Consider the following 20061-nt stretch of genomic DNA (forward strand, 5'->3'; position numbering starts at 1 on the left):
ATGGACCACGAGGAAATGCCACCAGTGACCTTCCGTGCGTTTGGCAATGTGACTGAGCCTTGTACGTCTTTCTCTAGAATTCTGTGATAACATGAATCCTCCTACAGAGAGGCCATCGAGGATAAAAAGACGTAAATCTCCACAAAACTTGGGTCCTTCCTGTTATCTATTTGAAATATGTGCTTCTTTGTATTTGTGGAAATGGCCTAAAAGTCCTCAAGAACGCGCCACCAAAATCGGCAGGTAATGCTCTAGGGGCTCTTTGGTAAGCTATCCATTATGCTGGCAAAATGCATGAAGACATTTGCATACCACTAAGGTGAACAGAGTGGGGCCATGCGGGTGCAACTTACAGGTGATTTTCACATTTACATACTTGTAGCATTTTAAAGGGAGAACCATTGGCCAACCGCGGTCCAATAGATCAGTGATGCATTCACATCCACTTTGAAATATGGGAGGGGGTGCCACGTGTCCCCCAACCCGCCCTCCAGGGCCCAGCCTTCATTCAATAGGGAAGGGGGGACCACACGGCCTTCCTCCCCCAGCCTGATTTCGGCCCTGGAGACCGCTCTCGCTTGCGGGGAGCAGAGTTGTGTTTGCTCTGACTTGGTGGGAGATGGGTGTGGCAGTCCCCTGGCCCACTATTGGCTCCAAGAGGTGGGGCCACGCAACAAGAGGTGGTAGTCCCTGGGGCCAGGGGTCCATGACACACAATCTTCATTCCTTCAATTCAGCCAGTTCGGTCCCTGGGGCATGGGGCTCCATTGGACCCCCCACACCCATTATAAGTAACTCATTTGCCCCTGGGAAGTGGTGGTCCCCGGGGCTCTCCCGCATACAATTTAATTTAAGCCCAGGGGAGGTGACTGTTCCAGGAACATAAAAAAGCCCTAGGGGGGCGGGCACATGCGCCCACCTCCTTTATTTTTTATATGCCCCCAGGACCTCGCCCAACCAGGGGCTTTACTAAAACAAGTGTGGGAGACTGTGCTTGTTTTAAAAAAAAAAATTGCCACAAATCCACAACACTGTTGTGAATTTGCTGTAAAAGGTTTTTTTAAAAGTGTGTTTTTGCCCTGGTGGGGTTTCCCTGGGACACTTTTTTTGGAAAATTTTGTGAAGATTCGTCAAATGACGCACAGATTTAGGCAAGCCAAAAAATTCTTATTCTATGGAAACATGGTCCTAACTATAACTACCTACTGGCGACTGCCAGTGGGTACTATATATATATACACATGTGTGTATATATATATATATATATATATATATATATATATATATATATATATATATATATATATATATATAGACACATACATACACACAGACACATATATATATATACATAAGTCCTACTTTATTATGTGTTAAAATGGATGGATACAGATTAAAACAGAAAAAAACTCTGAAATTCACAAGTTATGGAGTTATGGTTACAACCGGGAGTGTCTTCTTCATTATAGCGGATGAGTGTCGCACCACAAAAAAATGCCCCAGAGATTAAAAATTAAATGGTAACAAAGTTTATTTATTTCCTTTTTTCCCCACCAGCCTGTACTGAACAGTGTGTCATGATGGGGCGGGGCAATAGCTTCGGAGTGGCAGCAGGGAGCTGTGCACTTATGCTTAAAGTGTGCATGTCCCTTTGGCCGGCCATCTTGTGATGGCCGGCCAGACATGGGCATTTTAAACCTCTCTAACCCAGCTGGTGACTGCTGGGTTAGAGAAAGCACAGGACTCCAGTGCTCGAGAACACAGAGAGGCCGCTCCATCCAATCCTAGTGCTTCTTTCATGCTGGTTAACAGCATGAGAGCAGCACAGGGTCCGATAAGGAAAGAGAAAACTGGAACACCGGAGTGAGGAGGAGGTCTTTCGACAAGCCAGGAAGGTAAGTGCCTTTTATTTTACTAACCCCCCCATTTGCCTGACCCGCCTCTCTCCTTACATGCCAGCCGCCACTGGTTACAACCACAATCCATTAGTTGGACAACAGCCATGCAAACCATATATTGCACTCCAAAATATAATGCTCATGATGTCAGGCTTGGTGTAACAGCATGCAATTGCAAATACTGTAAATGATCTTAAAAGATACGTTTGCATATCTTTTTATGTTTTTCACTTTGAAAATGAGGACTAGGAATGTAGCATTATTTATGTGCTGTTCGAGTATGTGTTGTTATTTAATTATATTTTGCTGTTAGGTGTTATTTATTTTTATAAATACTGCAAGATCATAAAGCACTGTGGCGGTCATTCTGACCGCGGTGGGTGGCGGTCGCCGCCCGCCATGCGGTTACCGTCAAAAGACCGCGGCGGTCATTCCAACTTTCCCGCTGGGCCGGCGGGCGAACCGCCAAAAGGCCGTCCGCCGGCCCAGCGGGAAAGCCCCTGTAACGAGGAAGCCGGCTCCGAATGGAGCCGGCGGAGTTGCAGGGGTGCGACGGGTGCAGTGGCACCCGTCGCGATTTTCACTGTCTGCTAAGCAGACAGTGAAAATCTGTATGGGGCCCTGTGAGGGGGCCCCTGCACTGCCCATGCCAGTGGCATGGGCAGTGCAGGGTCCCCCAGGGGCCCCACGACACCCGTTCCCGCCATCCTGGTTCTGGCGGTGAAGACTGCCAGAAACAGGCTGGCGGGTAGGGGGTCGGAATCCCCGTGGCGGCGCTGCCATGGAGGATTCCCTGGGCCAGGGGAAAACCGGCGGGAAACCGCCGGTTCCCCTTTTCTGACTGCGGCTTTACCGCCGCGGTCAGAATAGCCCAGGAAGCACCGCCAGCCTGTTGGCGGTGCTTCCGCTGCCCTCCGCCCTGGCGGTCATGGACCGCCAGGGTCGGAATGACCCCCAGTGTTTGGTTTCAGGTATGAATTTGGCAAGGTTGAAGATAACTCAACTGCTGTAGTGTCTTTAAGATAAGATACAAATAGCTTTGGTGAAGTGAGTGCATGATGGATTTTACCAGGTGTTAGAGGTCCTCTTTTAGCTCCTTTGTCGATGCTTTGCCTCTGGCTTTTCAAACTCTCCCAACCATGACACCTGGAATCTGCATATTTGTAACCTATCATTAACTGTACATTGGTGGTGTAGTCAAGATGGTGTACTGCTAGGAGGATAGGTGTACTCTAAAACAAACTATACATGAAACATAAAAATAAACACTTCTCCGGGAAACTAGTTTTGTACAAACGGTACAAACACCCTGGATCATTTAAAGTTAGTCTGGTACGACTTTGCGTTATTTTCTTTGTTTTCTTCAGCACCCAGGTTGTTTTACATGAAACAAATGGCAAACTAAGCAGTGGGGCTGGGCTGCGAGGCACTGCGCAATTTCAGCCAATGTCATAATGAAAGCTCATTATACTCAAATGACGGGCTTACACCTACCATTTAAAAAAACACACATAATTCCAACCTCAGTCATAAGATACTAGGATGATGGACAACATAAGAATCTATGATTGTCACACTGCAAATCCTTATTTTAGCACAACAAAAAATGATTTAAGGTAGAAGCCCAATACATTTGTAGACCTTCGCAACAGATAATTCAACAACAGAAGCAAAATAACAGAACTGAAACCTGAAATTTCTTGATTTCAATAGACAAGAATACTTATTATGCATTGTAGAATACATTTTGCATCTGTTTAGGATACTTGTGACTTCATCTAGATGATAGTTGCTCATCTCACCAGACTATTTTCTTTCCAGGCTTCTGGGAACTTTGGGCGTTGCTTCTCTCTTGATACCAGGACTTGCATATCTTCAAATGTTGGATGGTTTCCAGCCTCTGCCTGGAATGCCATTTGGTACTCTGGTACAGACTCTCCTGTCAACATATATTTTTTTTGTTTTAAGAAACCAATGAGGATATCCGACTTAAAAACGTATGCCATCATAAAACAATATCCAAACAACCACACTGCTACATAAAGTTAAAATAAATCAAAGCTGCAAGGCACACTCTATGGTTATGCAAGCTTGTGGCATCAGTAATTACCTTTTCACTTGGGAAACACCATAGTAGCCTAGCACTTGATGAAATCACCATCAATCATTGAAGTCGTCTAGAACCTCTACTTCAGCCAACATTTTAGAAATTAGTTATTCTTCTCTCTAATGCCATGGAGTATTCTATGACGAATGTACTATAAATTGAAATGCTGGGCTAACAGTTATTATTTGTTTTATTAGTAGTTTTAGCTGCTTTAATTAGCTTGTTTGCTATTTTGGAATAAAACTTTATAGCTGCAATTTTGTAGCGGACAGTCACAGTTTCTGTTTGTTACTTTGAATAACGTTCTGTTTTGGTTAAGTATCACACACTCTCCTGTATTCACAACTCAGTCCAAACTGGAGCAGCTACTTGGCCAGAATTTTTCTTGCAGCAGTTCTTCCTCGGCTTTCGGGTACTTATACAAACCATTCAGCACACAAGTAATTTGCTGCTAGGACTGTTTAAACAGTATTTCTAGCAGCTCTACTGGCCTAGGCATCCAATTTTTTCATTAAAAAAAGCTGAACTATGTTTTGAATACAGAGTTCATAAAACCTACATTGTTAAAAATATAAATAAAAACTTCTAGTTGAAGTGTCAGGTGCAGCTGCATCTGAGGTATACTGAGAAAAGCCGGAAGCCAAAGATCCCAGCAGAGCTGAGATCTGTTCAAAGTATGAGGTTTGTTTTAACAGTATGGTATTTCTGGTGTGTAGAAGTATCTCTGATGAGGGATACACTGTTGCGACCCTCTTGTCCTTAACAGCTGCCAAATTCTGCAATCTCTTTATGCATATACTGTTTTATATACATAGCACACACCTATGAAACACTACAATAATTAAAACTGTTGGGAGACAATACAAAATCATGCAAATCAATTGGACATTTACATATTTAAAATTACCCAATGACATGACCTGTCACATATTTTCAATGACAATGCACGAATATGTCAAACAAATTATAATTTTAGGCAGATGTGGAATTAAGGAACGTTACTTACACTGTACATAGCTGTTTGTGGCATGTAGTGCTGTAGATTCACGTGGTCTGCATACACTTGTCATAGAGTGTTGGGTCTGGATGTATGCAAATTGCTTCTCTTCAAAGAAAAGTATTTTGAGTCACCGAGGTTGATACTGTGCATGGGCATTGACTCCATTGTTAGATTGTTCTCCCTCAGGAGGGTGAGAATGGAGTGTAGAAGAAGTGTAAGTCATGAGATGTCCAGGTGCAAAAGTGTAGAATAAACTGTAACGACCACAGGTGTCTGGGTAGGAGGGTGGGCATGTGAATCTACAACACTACATGCCACAAAAAGGTGGTTACAGGGTAACATATTCTATTTGAGGCATGTGTGGCTCTAGGTACACATGCTCTGCATAGACTGTAAAGCTATCCCCCTCAAAAGGGGTGGGTAACCTATGGGTGCTGCAGTTGTTTGAAAACGGGTATGTAGCACTGCCTGACCTACACTTGCTTGCTGGTGTGTTAACGCATCCACACAGTAATGTTTAGTGAAGGTGTAGTGTGGACCATGTAGCTGCCTTATATATGTCAGCTATGGGAATATTTCCTAGAAAAAACATAGATGCTCCCTTTTTCCTAGTAGAGTGTTCTAGGAGGTGTAGATAAAGGTCTTTTGGCTTCAGCATAACAAGTCTGGTAACCATGGTGGCGGTATTTTGCCGGCCGTCACCGTGGCAGTAGACGGTATTTACGGCCAATGTCAAAATGACCACCTTAGTGGTTTAAGTCCACTGCGAACCTGAGAAATTTGCGATGGGCTGGATGGATTGGTATGTGAAAGTATGCGTCTTTGAGATCTAGAAGACACAGTCGCCCTGTTGAAGTAGTGGAATAACATCTTACAGTGTGACCATATTGAAGTGATCTGAGAGACTGTAGTTGTTGAGGAGCCCTAAATCCAGGATTGGCCTGAGAGTACCGTTCTTTCTAGGTATGAGCCCTGACCTTGGTGCTGGAGAGGTATGGGTTCTACTGCTCCTTTGGGAAGGAGTGTTTGTACTTCCTATTTGAGTAATGTCTGGTGTTCTAAGGAGAGCCGATAAGTGCAAGGTGGAATGTTGGGAGGTGTGGTAATGAGCTCCAGACAATAACCATGTGGGATAATGTCCAATAACCACTGGTCTGTTATTTGCTGCCAGGTGAGGAAAAAACATTGTAGGCATCCCCTGGCAGGTGTAGTGTGGTTGGGGGGGGGGGGGGGGGAGGGAGTCACTGCTTACTAGTGGTGGTAGTACCACGTGCGGAAGCACCCCCTCCCTTTGAGTTGCTTCCTCTATAGGAGCCCCTATAGTAGTACTTTGTGAGAGAGTATTGACTCTGTTTATGCAGCTAGAAGGTGGAAGGTCAAGGGGTGGTGGTTTTTGAACCACCGCGGTAAGTGGAGAGACAAAAGGATCCTCTAAAAGCCAAGTTTGAACTTAACTGTTTGTGTCCTGTTTGATTTTTTTCTAATGTCTCATCGACTTGTAGGCCAAAGAGATGCTCCTTATCAAAGGGGGGAGTTAAGAATGTGTTGCTGAACATCAAACTTAAAGCCAGCAATACGCAGAGGTGGATGTCTGTGGAGGAATACACGTGTGTTGATACTCCTGGCTGTGGTGTAGCAGAGTCTAGGGCACATCCAATGGAAGTGTTAGAAATTAGGTTCTCTTCTGTCAGTAATTCCTGACCCCTTTTCCAGTGCCAATCTGGGAGATGTTGGAGAAGTTCCTCCGTGTCTTCCCAGCGACCACAGACGTAGAGCCCTAATGGCCCCATTGAACTGGTTAGCCAACTCAGTAGCAACCCGTTTGCTTGCTGCATCAATTCTTTTACTTTCCTTGTCAGGCAGTGGAGGGTCGCCTGCCATTAGTGAGTTAGCCTCTGACACTTGTTACCACAAGGGAATTTGGTGGTACTTGTCCCCTTATGTATACTGGGTCGGACGGTGAGGCCTTTTATTACTTATTGACCCTAGGGGTGATAACTCGGGACCTGACAGGGTCTTCAAAGATATCCTCTGTATGGTGAAGTATGCCTTTCAGTACTGGAAAGTATTGTGTGCCTCTGTGGGTGGATAACAGTGTTTCAAACGAAAAACACTCTTCAAGAGGTTCTTTGTGTAACTGTATCCCATGAAAATTAGCCATCCTGGCTATAGGCTCCTGATATGTTGTTGAATCATCAAGGGGCAAGGGCGTGCTGGGTACAGGTTTTGGTCTGTGTCCCCGGGTGGATCTACATTGAATGTGGCCCAGGGGTCAGTGTTTTGAGGCACCTGAAAGGAGTCATCTGCTGGGTTGGGTAATCCAGTGTCATGCAGGGCAGCCTTGAGGGGTTATGTTCAATGGTTCCACTTCAGAATATGGTGAATGAGCCATGTCTGATATTGGCAGGGGAGGTTGTGCAGGTGGCTGTGGTAGTGGAGAAGGCAGAGTTGGCAGCAAAGGACTGGTGGCCTTGTCAGACTTCTTCCTTTTGGCTGGAATGGGTATGTTCAGCCCTCCTGCAAAGAGTTTTCTCTTGGAAGGCCATGGCTGGGGAGGTAGTGGTTTAGCCAATATCCTTCCAGTCTTTAGTTCGATCTGGATATGCTTTTATTTAGAGTCCAGCATTTCCTGCATTTTCTGGAGAATGGATTCCACACCTATCTCAGCAGTCTTTTTCCGCACCGTCTTGGAGGTTTTGGTTTCGAAGTCGAGCTTGAGTTTCAGTGCCAACACTGAGGAACGTGCCGGCCCTGGGGTGGATGGAAGCGGAGGAGGTTGTCAGCACAGAAGCTTTCGGCTTTTAGGGGTGTTTCAGCACAAAGCTGGAGGGCAGAGCATCTAAACTGGATTCTCGGTGCCGACCAGGCAGTGGTGGTCCAAGGGCCTCTTGTTGTTGATGCATGACTCTTTTTCTGCCTTGCATGGCAACAAGGGCAAAATCTGAATGGCGTTCATTTCATCACTGGGAGGTCATAATGTGGAAGACAGAAGTGGAGATAGAGATGGAAGGCCCCCCAGAGGCAAGGACCTCGAAGATCATCAACAATCCTGCATTGACTCAGCATTCGGTTGAGAAAGAAGAGAAGAAAACACAATCAATAACAATAATGACGAAATAAACTAGGCCCGAAAGAAGGAATCGATGACGGTCTTGACTCAGAGCGGGAATACACGCCCAAACCCGATGGCAGTGAAAAACAATCTAACAATGGAGTCGATGTCCATGCACAGTACCACTGAGAAGGAGGAATCACTCTACCTTGTGACTGGAAAGACTTTCTTTGACGAAAAACAACTAGCACATACCCGGACCCAACCCTAGATGGCAGGAGTATGCAGAGCATGTGTATCTACAGCCACACATGCCTCAAACATAATTTTCCCAGAATCACACAATTTTCAGTGAAGTGCCAAAGCTAGGATTAAAACCTGGGTCGCCAGGTTGAAAAACAAACAACTTAGCTACAAAACAACACGTCCAAAAGTCTTCTACTGGGACTGCTATGTGTTTGGCATAAATGAATACTTTCCCAGTTTCTAGAAGAGCTCATAGGTCACATGAACATTTTGCAGAACCTGTTTTCCAAAGCCAACCACATAAACATGGGTAGATGAAGATTTTCATTTTGAGGAAGGCGACTACCACAGCAATATATTTGGAGGACAAGCAGAAATTAGGCCAAATGGCAGCCCAGTGTAGTGACATCTTAGATTCTTCAGAACAAACACCACAATTTGCATGTTCTTCTTTGCGATGTAAATATGTAAACACCCACCCCTATGGTCCTTCGATGTACAGCTTTTCAGTCTCAATCAGTTATTTGTAAAGTGTGGCAAATCACCTGTGAAGGTCTCAAGGAGCAGGAGTGCTGGATGCTGCAAGGTGATTTGCTCATTCAAACAGTCAAGTTTTGTGTCCTTTCCTGAATTGCTGTAGCGATGGGGAGGTTCTGAGGTACAGGAGGAGGTTGTTGCCGGCTCTGAACGCCAGATGAGAGAAGGAGCATCATCTGTGGTTGGCTCTGTGGATCCAGGGGATGTCTGCGAGGGAGAGGGAGGTGGACTGTAGGTGTCTGGTTGGTTGGGGGAAGGTCATGTGCTTGTTGATGTATGTTGGTCCAATACTGTGTGTGTCAACATCCTGAACTGGTACCTTTTCTGGATCGGAAGCCAGTGTAGCTTCTTAAGGTGAAGTGTGGTGTGGGTCCGTTTGGGGAGGTGGAGGACGAATCCTGTCGCTGAGTTCTGTATTGTTTGAGGTCTCTTCAGTAGACGTGCGATGATTCTTACATAGAGTGTTCCTATTGTCCAACATGCTAGTGACAAGGGCATTTGCAACAGTCTAGGAGCCACCTGAAGATGTTGCAGAGCATGCGTAGGGAGTGGAGGCAGGTGGATGAGACTTTGTTTACCTACTGTGTCATAGGTAGCTCACTATCCAAGATGATGCTGATGTTGCGTGCATGCCCATCAGGGCGAGGGGGATCTTCAGAGTTCCAAGAGCCACCATGTGTCGTTCCATGGTGAGGTATTTTTCCACAAAGATGAGGACTTCTGTCTTATTTGTGTTCAGCTTGAGGCAGTTGTCCTTCATTTTGTCGGTGATGTTCATCATGCATTTGTGGAAGCTGGCTCTGATGGTGGTAGGTTCTTCTGAAAGCGAGAGAATGAGCTGGGTGTCGTTGGCATAGGAAATGATGTTGAGCATGTGTGATCTGACAATGTTGGCCAGGGGGTCATGTATATGCTGAAAAAAGTAGGGCTGAGGGATGATCCTTGGAGGATGCCACAGATCTTCTCAGATTCAAAGGGGATAGGAGGGAGTTGGATTTTCTGGGTTATTCTGGTGAGGTATGAGGCGATCCATTTGAGGGTGTTTCCCTGGATTCCAATGTGGAATAGTCTGTTTATCAAGATGTGGTGGGAGACAGAGTCGAAGGCGGCTGACAGGTCCAGTAGGATGAGGGCAGCTGTTTCGCTGCAGTCTAGGATGGCCCTGATGTCGTCAGTGGCTGTGATCAAGGCTGTCTCAGTAATGTGGTTTGCTCGGAATCCGGATTCAGAGGGGTGAGTTGCTGGTTGTCTTCTTGTACCTTCTCGTGGACCTTTGCTGGAAAGGGAAACAGGGAGAAGGGTCGATAGTTCCTGGGGTCTGCTGGGTCCGCAGAATGTTTCTTCAGGAGGGTCCTTACTTCAGTGTGTTTCCAGTACTCTGGGAAAGAGGCTGAGGTGATGGACGTGTCTAGGATTTTTTGAGCTTGTTGTCAATCATCTTGGCCCTGAGGTCAAAGATGTGATGTGGGCAGTGGGTGCTCCTAAGTAAACAGAGTTCATGATGCAGTTGGTGGCTTGGGTTGTGAGAGGGTGTTCAGATTTTGTGTTTGTGGGTGGGAGCCAGCGGATGCTGTCGTCGGAGGAGGGTTGAGGTTTTAAGTTTTCATAGATGACAGAGATCTTGCTATGGAAGAAGTCCCCCAGGGTGTTGCACAGTTCTTGAGAAGGGGTGATGTCATTTACAGCGACCGTAGGGTTGGAGAAATAGGTCTAGGTCCTTTTTTCTTTTTTTTTAGGTCTGGCCTAGAGAAAACTTTAGTTGTTTAAACAGCCTCATGTTTTCCAAAAGACAAAAATCATAATAAAAATACATACTTATAAACATGCAAAACGAAGAGGCTTTTGGTCAGTCTCCTTTGTTCACTTGTGTGCTCAATTATCATTCACATGTTGCTTTTATCCACCACAAAAGAAAAACCGAGGTGATATGTCAGCCCAAGTCAGTTATTTGATGAGTTCACTATGGCAGCATTTTCCTTGTTTACATTTGCCTAAATGTAATCCACTCCAGTGCCATGGCAGGGAGGTCAATCTTTGCTTTTATTTCATGTTTTTTTTTTTGGAAAACTTTTTGTGACAGGTCATTTTTTTAGATATTTATTTGCCAACATATGTATACCACCTTTGGATGGCAGCGTCTTTTTACTTTTTTACTGCTTTTAATACCTATTACATATGTTTGCAAAAGAAATTAATAAAATAAAGCATTGTAGGCTTGGAAAGATAAAACAATTTGGCTTTGCCAGTTCTTTTTTCTCTAGGCAGTAGTTGGAGTAAATCTCTAGATTTAAGATTCTCAGCACTACTGCTGCATCACTGAGATGACGTGAAAGCTTGGAGTGAACTCCATGTTAGTGCTTCACACACATCTTGCATCTCCGTTGCTTAAGAAAACTAAGGTTATAAGTTCCTTTCTAATAAACTGTGTTTGTGTTGCAACGGCTAACTGATAAATAGCTAATTTTTAATTTGTCTGAATACAGCTTATTATCCACTGGACAATAACTCCTTTTTATCAGTATTATCCCTGTGCTATCAGTGAAAATCTACCGCGTTAGGATTTTTTTTTACCCAATTAGTTGTATCTAGATGGTGTAAACTATTTCTCTCTTGGTATCTAGAATGTATCATGATCTCCCAGATGGTGACTGCAGATTTTGGAGGAATGTTGGCAGTTCTACAGTTTAACATGAAGCAGTGAAACTACCTTTGGTGCAAATGTGGGTGTGGGCTTTGAGAACCACCCTGCCACTGTGACATTGTATACAAAAAATTGATTGCCAGAGTCCCGAAAATGAATAACTTGTGTATATGAAGTTACCACCATTTTTAAAAAGCCATTTTTTTGGTCATTATTGCGAGGGCATTTAAACATTTGTGCAACTGTTAGTGGCATTAATCTAGTTAGCACTACATAAGATGGTATTAAGTTATAGGAAAATCATCTTAAGGACTTCCGCAAGAGCCTTAGTAACTGGTACTTTAAATAAAGAAGCAATTTCTCTATCTCACATATAGGCTGCCAATTACACCTCCTCAAGTGCTGTCAGCGCAAGCAACATGTGGTTTTCTAGGCACTATACTACACATTCTACCAATAGCTATGGGATATGTAACTTCTTGACAATGTCAGTGGAATGAGTATCATTATCATTGTCCACGTTATTTTACCACCTGTGACATCAAGTGAATTTGTAGAAAAGTGCGTGTAAATATTCCCTACCTATTTTTCCACAGTGCATTTCCATAGAGAGTATTGTTTTGGGTGTATGTATCAGTAATCTTAGTCTTACCTGCCTTTGACTGGGTACAGACAGGTGTTCCCTGTGCTTGAAATACTCGATCTAGAGTATCCAGTTTTAGTTCCCACTTAAAGATTACTCTAGTGGTTGCGATTTACCACTTATTCCAATAGTATGCTCTACTTCTCTGCATGTGCTCTCTTGTGGTGCCCAGTCTAAAATCTCTTATGCTAAATGTGATGCTCAAGAGAGATTGTGTGTCCTTGTTGCAGTATGTTGTGTTGTCCCTCAGAACCCAGACAATTTTGATACATGAGATTGGATTGCTTCCAATGATGGACCTGCTGTCAGTTTTGCCACAATGGTATGCAGAGTGCAGTAGTGCAAGCTCCACCTTTACTGTGAAGCCATTGTGTGAACTCTCACCCAGGGATTGAGTTGACTGTGGCCATGCTAACATGTCTAACATGGCTAACAGTCATGGTCCGGAGAAATGGGCTAGTCTTCCTCAGGTTCACTTTGTCTCTTATCATAGACTCTCACAAATTGGTAGTCATAGATGATGCTTGACTACTAAACCCAAAGAATTCGTTCTAGCACTGCCTGATGCATCCACTGAGAATCTGATGTAGTACAGGTTAAAAGTAACTGACTACTTCTGACATGACACTGGTAGATATCCTCCTGTGACTATGTCAAGTAAGTATATGGGTAGCATTTCCACGTCTTCTCCATGGCATACTTCCTCAGATTCAAACAAGCATCAGGGCCTGGTGGAGATACACAGGCCTTGAACACTTTCTTTAAGTACCAACTATTACAGATTGTGGCCAAGTATAAGCTCACCCTCACTTTCTCCATCTTTCACTCATTCTCCCCACTCACATGGAACAGCGTCCATAGGTTCCTGCAAGCCTAGGTTTAACCAACCACAGTTTAGCTGGATGGGGGTATCTCTGGAAGGGAGCAAAACATTAGCATAAAGTGCAAGATGTTCATTACAGTAATGTTAACCTTTCTTCCAGAATACACCTTCAGCTGTCTCTCCATCATCATATATAAACCTCCTGCTCTATAAACGAGGGTGGTTCAAATGTAGGGACTTCACAAGGCGCCTAATAAGGCTCTTCTGTTATGGCCTATCCTATACATATATGTAATGCCTGCAGATAAACATGAGATAGTTAATGTGTTAATGAGTCTCTCTTCATATGTGGTATTAGAATATGTGTCATATTGTGAGCCACATGCAGCCAGATCGGACTCTATTATTTGGTGTACGTAACGGTCCATTTGACCTTTAATTCCTTCGGCTCTCTCTAGTTTTCAGCTGAAGGAAAAATAGCTCCCTCAAAATATTATGTCCTTCACTGAAGGGAATGTTTTGACTAAAACATTTCACATCATAATTTTTTCAGTCTTGAAAGCTGTTCATTTTCATCTTGGATTCATCAGCATAGAAGAAATATTAATTTAGATATGAGGTTGATGAACCTTTTAGTGTCGCCTTATGGACTATTATGTCAAAGTCTATGTTGATCTTTTGAGGAAGAATGTCTTGCGGATGATGTTGGCAATGTCTTTGCACAACTAGTGAGGTCTCTATGCTTCGTTCGCGTCTAGTGACTGTACGTTTTGCCCTAAACGAGCCTATGATAATGTTATGAAGGATATTAGGACATTTTCCACCAAAACGTGCAGATGGGTACTTTTAAATTTAGGAATGTGTTCCCAAACATTTCCTCCTAAAATGTTTCACTCTTAGTAGACTCTGCTTCTATAGCATTGAGTCTACAATGCCAGACAGCTTTGTTTTATAACAATGTTCAGAGTAGACTACATTAACAGACAACACCCCTTCAAGCCACTGTTTAATGTTTGCTTATGAAGACCAAAAATGCCGTTCGTGAATTATCATTCATTTGAGCTGGAAATGTTCCAAAGTTGTGCATATGGAACTGTTGGGATTCGGTAGAAAACCTATTGAGACAGAGATTTTTGTGTTGCGGACCAGTTTATCCCAGCCTTCCCCTTGTTACTCTCATGACTGCACAGGTGGTTTTGAATTAGACAACCTATAAATGGTAGTGAGGTGGAAATGGGAGGGATTGTGGGCTTCAAGACAGCGCCATATTCAGTTGTTGAGAAATATCCACGGTCCACACTCACAAACGTTTGCACACCATGTGAACCTACAGCACAAGGTAAAGAAGAACCTCGCTATCACAGAAAAGACTTTAAATGATAGCTAAAGTCAAATGACTACGGGAAAAAAACGTAAAAAGGTCAAAGCTCAGTACTCCTGAAACTGTGCTTCAAAACTAGAAATATCAACTTGTGCTACCATAAGTACTTTGTGGACTACTGAATAGTGGTAAATTCAATCTATGGGTCTATTGTCTATCCAACTGTTCTGGTTTCTTTTTAACTCTTGTGCAGCACTATGGTTGTACACAGGAATAGAAAAATTAGATAGAACGGACAGTGTGATTGCTAAAAGAAAAATTAATACTTCTTGACACAGCAGCCTTTAGCCCTGCGATACGAGTTGTTCTCTTCCTGATTTATACAAGGTCAAGAATATTTGATTTGTTTTGATATGCTGCAAGCTTGTTTTTATCCGATCGGACCATTGAGGAGGATACTCCGTTTTAAACCAAAGTGCCTTCAGCCTCCAGTCATGGAAGCTGCCCTAATATCCAGATTACATTATGCAAATGGCTCTGTCTAGCACAGTTAAGCTCCAAATAGTACAATATTTTGGTGCTCAGGTCAATATAATTTATTCCAAATTCTGTCACGTCACTGACGCGTGCCACTCTCTCTACTGGTTCCCCGTGTAACAGAACACTTTAAGCCTTCATCCTTTGTTCATCAGAGGTTTTATGATTTGGCACCTAAATGTATCTGCACCACAATGGTCCAATACGCTGCTCCCGGTTTCTAGAATCCGGTGTCATCCTTCATTTAGTTACCTTCCAACCCCTTTCAATTTTATGTAGTGCATAATTCAGTGGCTGGTCATTCTCTGTAATAGATCCACAGCTCTGAAATAGGCTATCTCTGGACCTATTGTAAATAGCTAAGCATGGAACGTTTATGCAGACCTTTAAAAAAATATATTTTAGTGTCAACTGTTTTTTAGGGTAGAGCCTGCAAGTGCATGCGCTAGCACATGCGTCTCACTTGCGAGACTAAGGTGTGCACAGTAAAGGGCTTAGAGCACACCGGTTTCTTATCATTTGTTGGCTTGCATGGCACTCTTCTTTACAGCCTTGCAATTCGTCACTGTAGGACAAGCATCATTTCAATTCCTCACAGTGGAGCAGGGACCAAGCATTGTTTGTCTGACTTTATCAGTGCCCGCCCCCTGCTCCAGACGAGATTGAGGTACTATTTTGTTCTTTTTAACTTCTAGTGCCCTGCAAACACAAGGCCTGTGACTGAGAAAAACGTGTCCTGCAGGACAAACAAAAATGCAAAGTTTTATTTTTATAACTAACTTTCTTCTTTTTTTTCCAAGTCGTCTTTTCTCACTTTCCACTCACGTTTTCTTTTGTTTTTGCTCTTGGTCACTCTTCTTGAAAGATTACAATTATCCTTTTTTTAATTTTTTATTATGTGTAATTTCTGAAATGATGCTTTAACACACAATCGTGCAGTACACCCCAATCCAATCCACTACAATCTGCCCCACTCCAAACCAAAACAAACAATCTGCCCCACTCCAAACCAAAACAAACAATCTGCCCCACTCCAAACCAAAACAAACAATCTGCCCCACTCCAAACCAAAACAAACAATCTGCCCCACTCCAAACCAAAACAAACAATCTGCCCCACTCCAAACCAAAACAAACAATCTGCCCCACTCCAAACCAAAACAAACAATCTGCCCCACTCCAAACCAAAACAAACAATCTGCCCCACTCCAAACCAAAACAAACAATCTGCCCCACTCCAAACCAAAACAAACAATCTGCCCCACTCCAAACCAAAACAAACAATCTGCCCCACTCCAAACCAAAACAAACAATCTGCCCCACTCCAAACCAAAACAAACAATCTGCCCCACTCCAATCCAAAACAAACAATCTGCCCCACTCCAATCCAAAACAAACAATCTGCCCCACTCCAATCCAAAACAAACAATCTGCCCCACTCCAATCCAAAACAAACAATCTGCCCCACTCCAATCCAAAACAAACAATCTGCCCCACTCCAATCCAAAACAAACAATCTGCCCCACTCCAATCCAAAACAAACAATCTGCCCCACTCCAATCCAAAACAAACAATCTGCCCCACTCCAATCCAAAAACAAACAATCTGCCCCACTCCAATCCAAAAACAAACAATCTGCCCCACTCCAATCCAAAAACAAACAATCTGCCCCACTCCAATCCAAAAACAAACAATCTGCCCCACTCCAATCCAAAACAATCTGCCCTACTCCAATCCAAAACAATCTGCCCTACTCCAATCCAAAACAATCTGCCCTACTCCAATCCAAAACAATCTGCCCTACTCCAATCCAAAACAATCTGCCCTACTCCAATCCAAAACAATCTGCCCTACTCCAATCCAAAACAATCTGCCCTACTCCAATCCAAAACAATCTGCCCTACTCCAATCCAAAACAATCTGCCCCACTCCAATCCAAAACAATCTGCCCCACTCCAATCCAAAACAATCTGCCCCACTCCAATCCAAAACCATCTGCCCCACTCCAATCCAAAACCATCTGCCCCACTCCAATCCAAAACCATCTGCCCCACTCCAATCCAAAACCATCTGCCCCACTCCAATCCAAAACCATCTGCCCCACTCCAATCCAAAACCATCTGCCCCACTCCAATCCAAAACCATCTGCCCCACTCCAATCCAAAACCATCTGCCCCACTCCAATCCAAAACCATCTGCCCCACTCCAATCCAAAACCATCTGCCCCACTCCAATCCAAAACCATCTGCCCCACTCCAATCCAAAACCATCTGCCCCACTCCAATCCAAAACCATCTGCCCCACTCCAATCCAAAACCATCTGCCCCACTCCAATCCAAAACCATCTGCCCCACTCCAATCCAAAACCATCTGCCCCACTCCAATCCAAAACCATCTGCCCCACTCCAAAACCATCTGCCCCACTCCAAAACCATCTGCCCCACTCCAAAACCATCTGCCCCACTCCAATCCAAAACAATTTGTCCTACTCTAAACTGCATCAGTCCAATCCAAAACAATCTGCCCCACTCCAATCTGTCCCACTTCAATCCAAAACAGCCCGTCCCACTCCAATCTGCCCCCCTTTATTCCAAAACAACCTGCTCCACTCCCACATTCCCCACTTCAATCCAAAACAATCTGCCCCACTCCAATCCACCTCGCCCCAATCCTCCCCACTCCATTATACTTCACCCCAATCCAATCCTCCACAACCCACATCACTACAACCCAGTCCCCCCACACCAATCCAATCCACCTCAATCCAGCCCAGTCCATACTACCCCACTCCAATGCACCTCACCCAATCCATCCCACCCCAGTCCTATCCACCCCACTGCAATCAAATCCACACCACTTTAATCCAACCCATCTCACCCCAATCCATCCCACTCCAATCCAACTCATCCTACTTCAATGCAATCCACCCACTCAAAGTCCACCGCTACCCAATCCACTTCACTCTAATCCAGTCTACCCACATCACCCCAGTCCATTCCCACCCCAATACAATTCTTCTTAATCCACATGACTCCAGTCCAAGTCAGTAAACATTAATCCACCCTACTCAAGTCCAATCCACCCCACTCCACTCCACTCCAAACCACTTTAATCTACCCCACTGCCCTCCAATCCACTTCTCTTCAATCAATCCACCCTACTCCAGTCCAATCCACCACAATCCTCTCCAATCCCCCCTCACTCAATACCTCCACTCATTCCAATCCATCCCACTCAATTCAAACCAACCTACTCAAATCCAATCCACCCCCCACCTTAATCCAACCAACCCCAATCTATTCCTCCCCAATCAGATCCATCCCACTCCAGTCACCCCATCCCACTTCAATTCACTCCATGCCAATCCAATCCAACTCACTGCAATGTAATCACCCAGAGTCTAATTCACCCCAGCCCAATCCACCCTACCAGTCTCCACCATCCAATCCAACCCTTCCCATTTCAATCCACTCCACCCAATCCATCACACTCAACTCCAATCCAATCCACCCGCACCCCAATCCAATCTAATCCACCCCATCCCAGTTCAGTCCACCACACTTCAATTCAATCCATCCAGCCTACCCCACTACAATCTAATCCACTCCAATCTAATCCACCCCAACTCACGCCAGTCCACCCCAAAAGAATCCAACACACCCCACCCCAATCCTATCCACCCACCCTTCTGCAGCCCACCCCAATCCACCACACTCTACTCAAATCCACCCAAGTTCATCCCAGTTCAGTCCACCCCAATTCAATTCATCCCCCCTCAACTACCTAACCCACCCCAATCCAATATACCCCACCCCACCTCAATCCTATCCACCCCACTTGAATCCTATACACCCTGCTCCAGTCCAGTCCAATCCAATCCATCCTACTCCAGTCCAATCCAGGCCACTCCAATCCAATCCACCCCACCTCAGTCCAACCTAATCCACCTCAGTCCAGTCCGATCCACCCTACCGCAATCCAATTCAACCCACACATAATACTCCAAACCAAACGACCCACCCCAAATCAATCTAATCCATCCCACTCGAATCCACCCCAACCACCTCACCCCATTTCAATTCACCTCCACCCAATCCACCCCATTCCACTCAATCCACTTCATTCTACCCCAATTCAATCTACCCTACTTTACTCCAATCCAATCCACCCAACTACCTATATCCAATCCAACCAACTCCACCCTATTCCACTCTACCACACTCTGCCACTGAACCACTGAACTCTACTCCCCTCTGCTCAACTATACAACACTCTACTCCTCCTACTCCACTCTATTACATTCCAACAAATCCACTCTACGACACTGCTCTCCCACTCCACTCTTACACTCCACTAACTTATAGCCATGGTGAACGACAGCCACACTGTTGTACAACATGACAAAACACATTGCCAAAGCCAACAGCTCTTGTATAGGAAAGACCTATTCATTTTGCCTAAGCGTGTTTTCTTTTTCTCCTACTTTCAGTTTTACTGTCATGATGCCTTTGGGGGACTGTGCTCTCCAACTAATTACTTTGCTTTGGTTAACAGTTTCTAGTTTACACTGCGAAAGCAGATTCCTCACCTTCAGAATATTCCCCAAGTGCCAGACTGGATCCGACAGCTTACAGCAGTGCTTCCTCGCACCCCTAGGTGGCACTGTGTGGCTCCACGTAGACCTCATGTCAACCCGGAAATGGCAGAGCCGAGCCTTACATAGATGCCACCTCAAGTGCTGACATCAGTTTCTTGACTGACTTCCAACGTCCTTGGGCACAGAGCACAAACTATTGTCAGAAGTAATGTGCAGTTATTTAACTTAGGACCTTTTTAGACGGTAAAAAGGAGACCATTTTACAGAACGTTGGTGGTCAGGGAGAAATCTGGGGTTATACAGAGTACACACCAGAAAGGGCATTACTGAAGGTAAATAACTTGTCTTCTGATGGATATTGCTAACCGCATATTGCTGACCTGAATGGATACCAAAGTCGTGACTCATTGGTCTGTGGAGTGGGCTCAGACTAAAAAGTCCTGCAAGACCGAATGAACAAGTTGCCTTTCCCATCAGACCTGGCTGTCAAGACCATAGTGTTTAATGAATGTGTGCAATTATGCCAACATCGTAGCCTGACAGATGTTAAGAACAGATACTATGCATGCCAACGCAGTGATGGTAGCCGTGGCCCTGGTAAAAGAGCCCTCAGCCATTCCAGAAGCTGCTTTTTGGCTAATGTGTAGGAGATCTTAATGC

General features: G+C 44.5%; 1 protein-coding gene across 2 annotated transcripts in view; it reads right to left on the minus strand.

The window, feature by feature from the left end:
• Positions 1–20061, minus strand: part of BMPR2 (bone morphogenetic protein receptor type 2) — a 516537-nt gene that overhangs the window by 95103 nt on the left and 401373 nt on the right. For both annotated transcript variants that reach the window (XM_069226041.1, XM_069226042.1), the window contains exon 10: positions 3701–3837. In XM_069226041.1, coding sequence (XP_069082142.1) covers positions 3701–3837 — 137 coding nt within the window. The remainder of the gene's footprint in view (positions 1–3700; positions 3838–20061) is intronic.

This window comes from Pleurodeles waltl, chromosome 3_1, assembly GCF_031143425.1.
Source record: "Pleurodeles waltl isolate 20211129_DDA chromosome 3_1, aPleWal1.hap1.20221129, whole genome shotgun sequence".
Lineage (NCBI taxonomy): Eukaryota > Metazoa > Chordata > Amphibia > Caudata > Salamandridae > Pleurodeles > Pleurodeles waltl.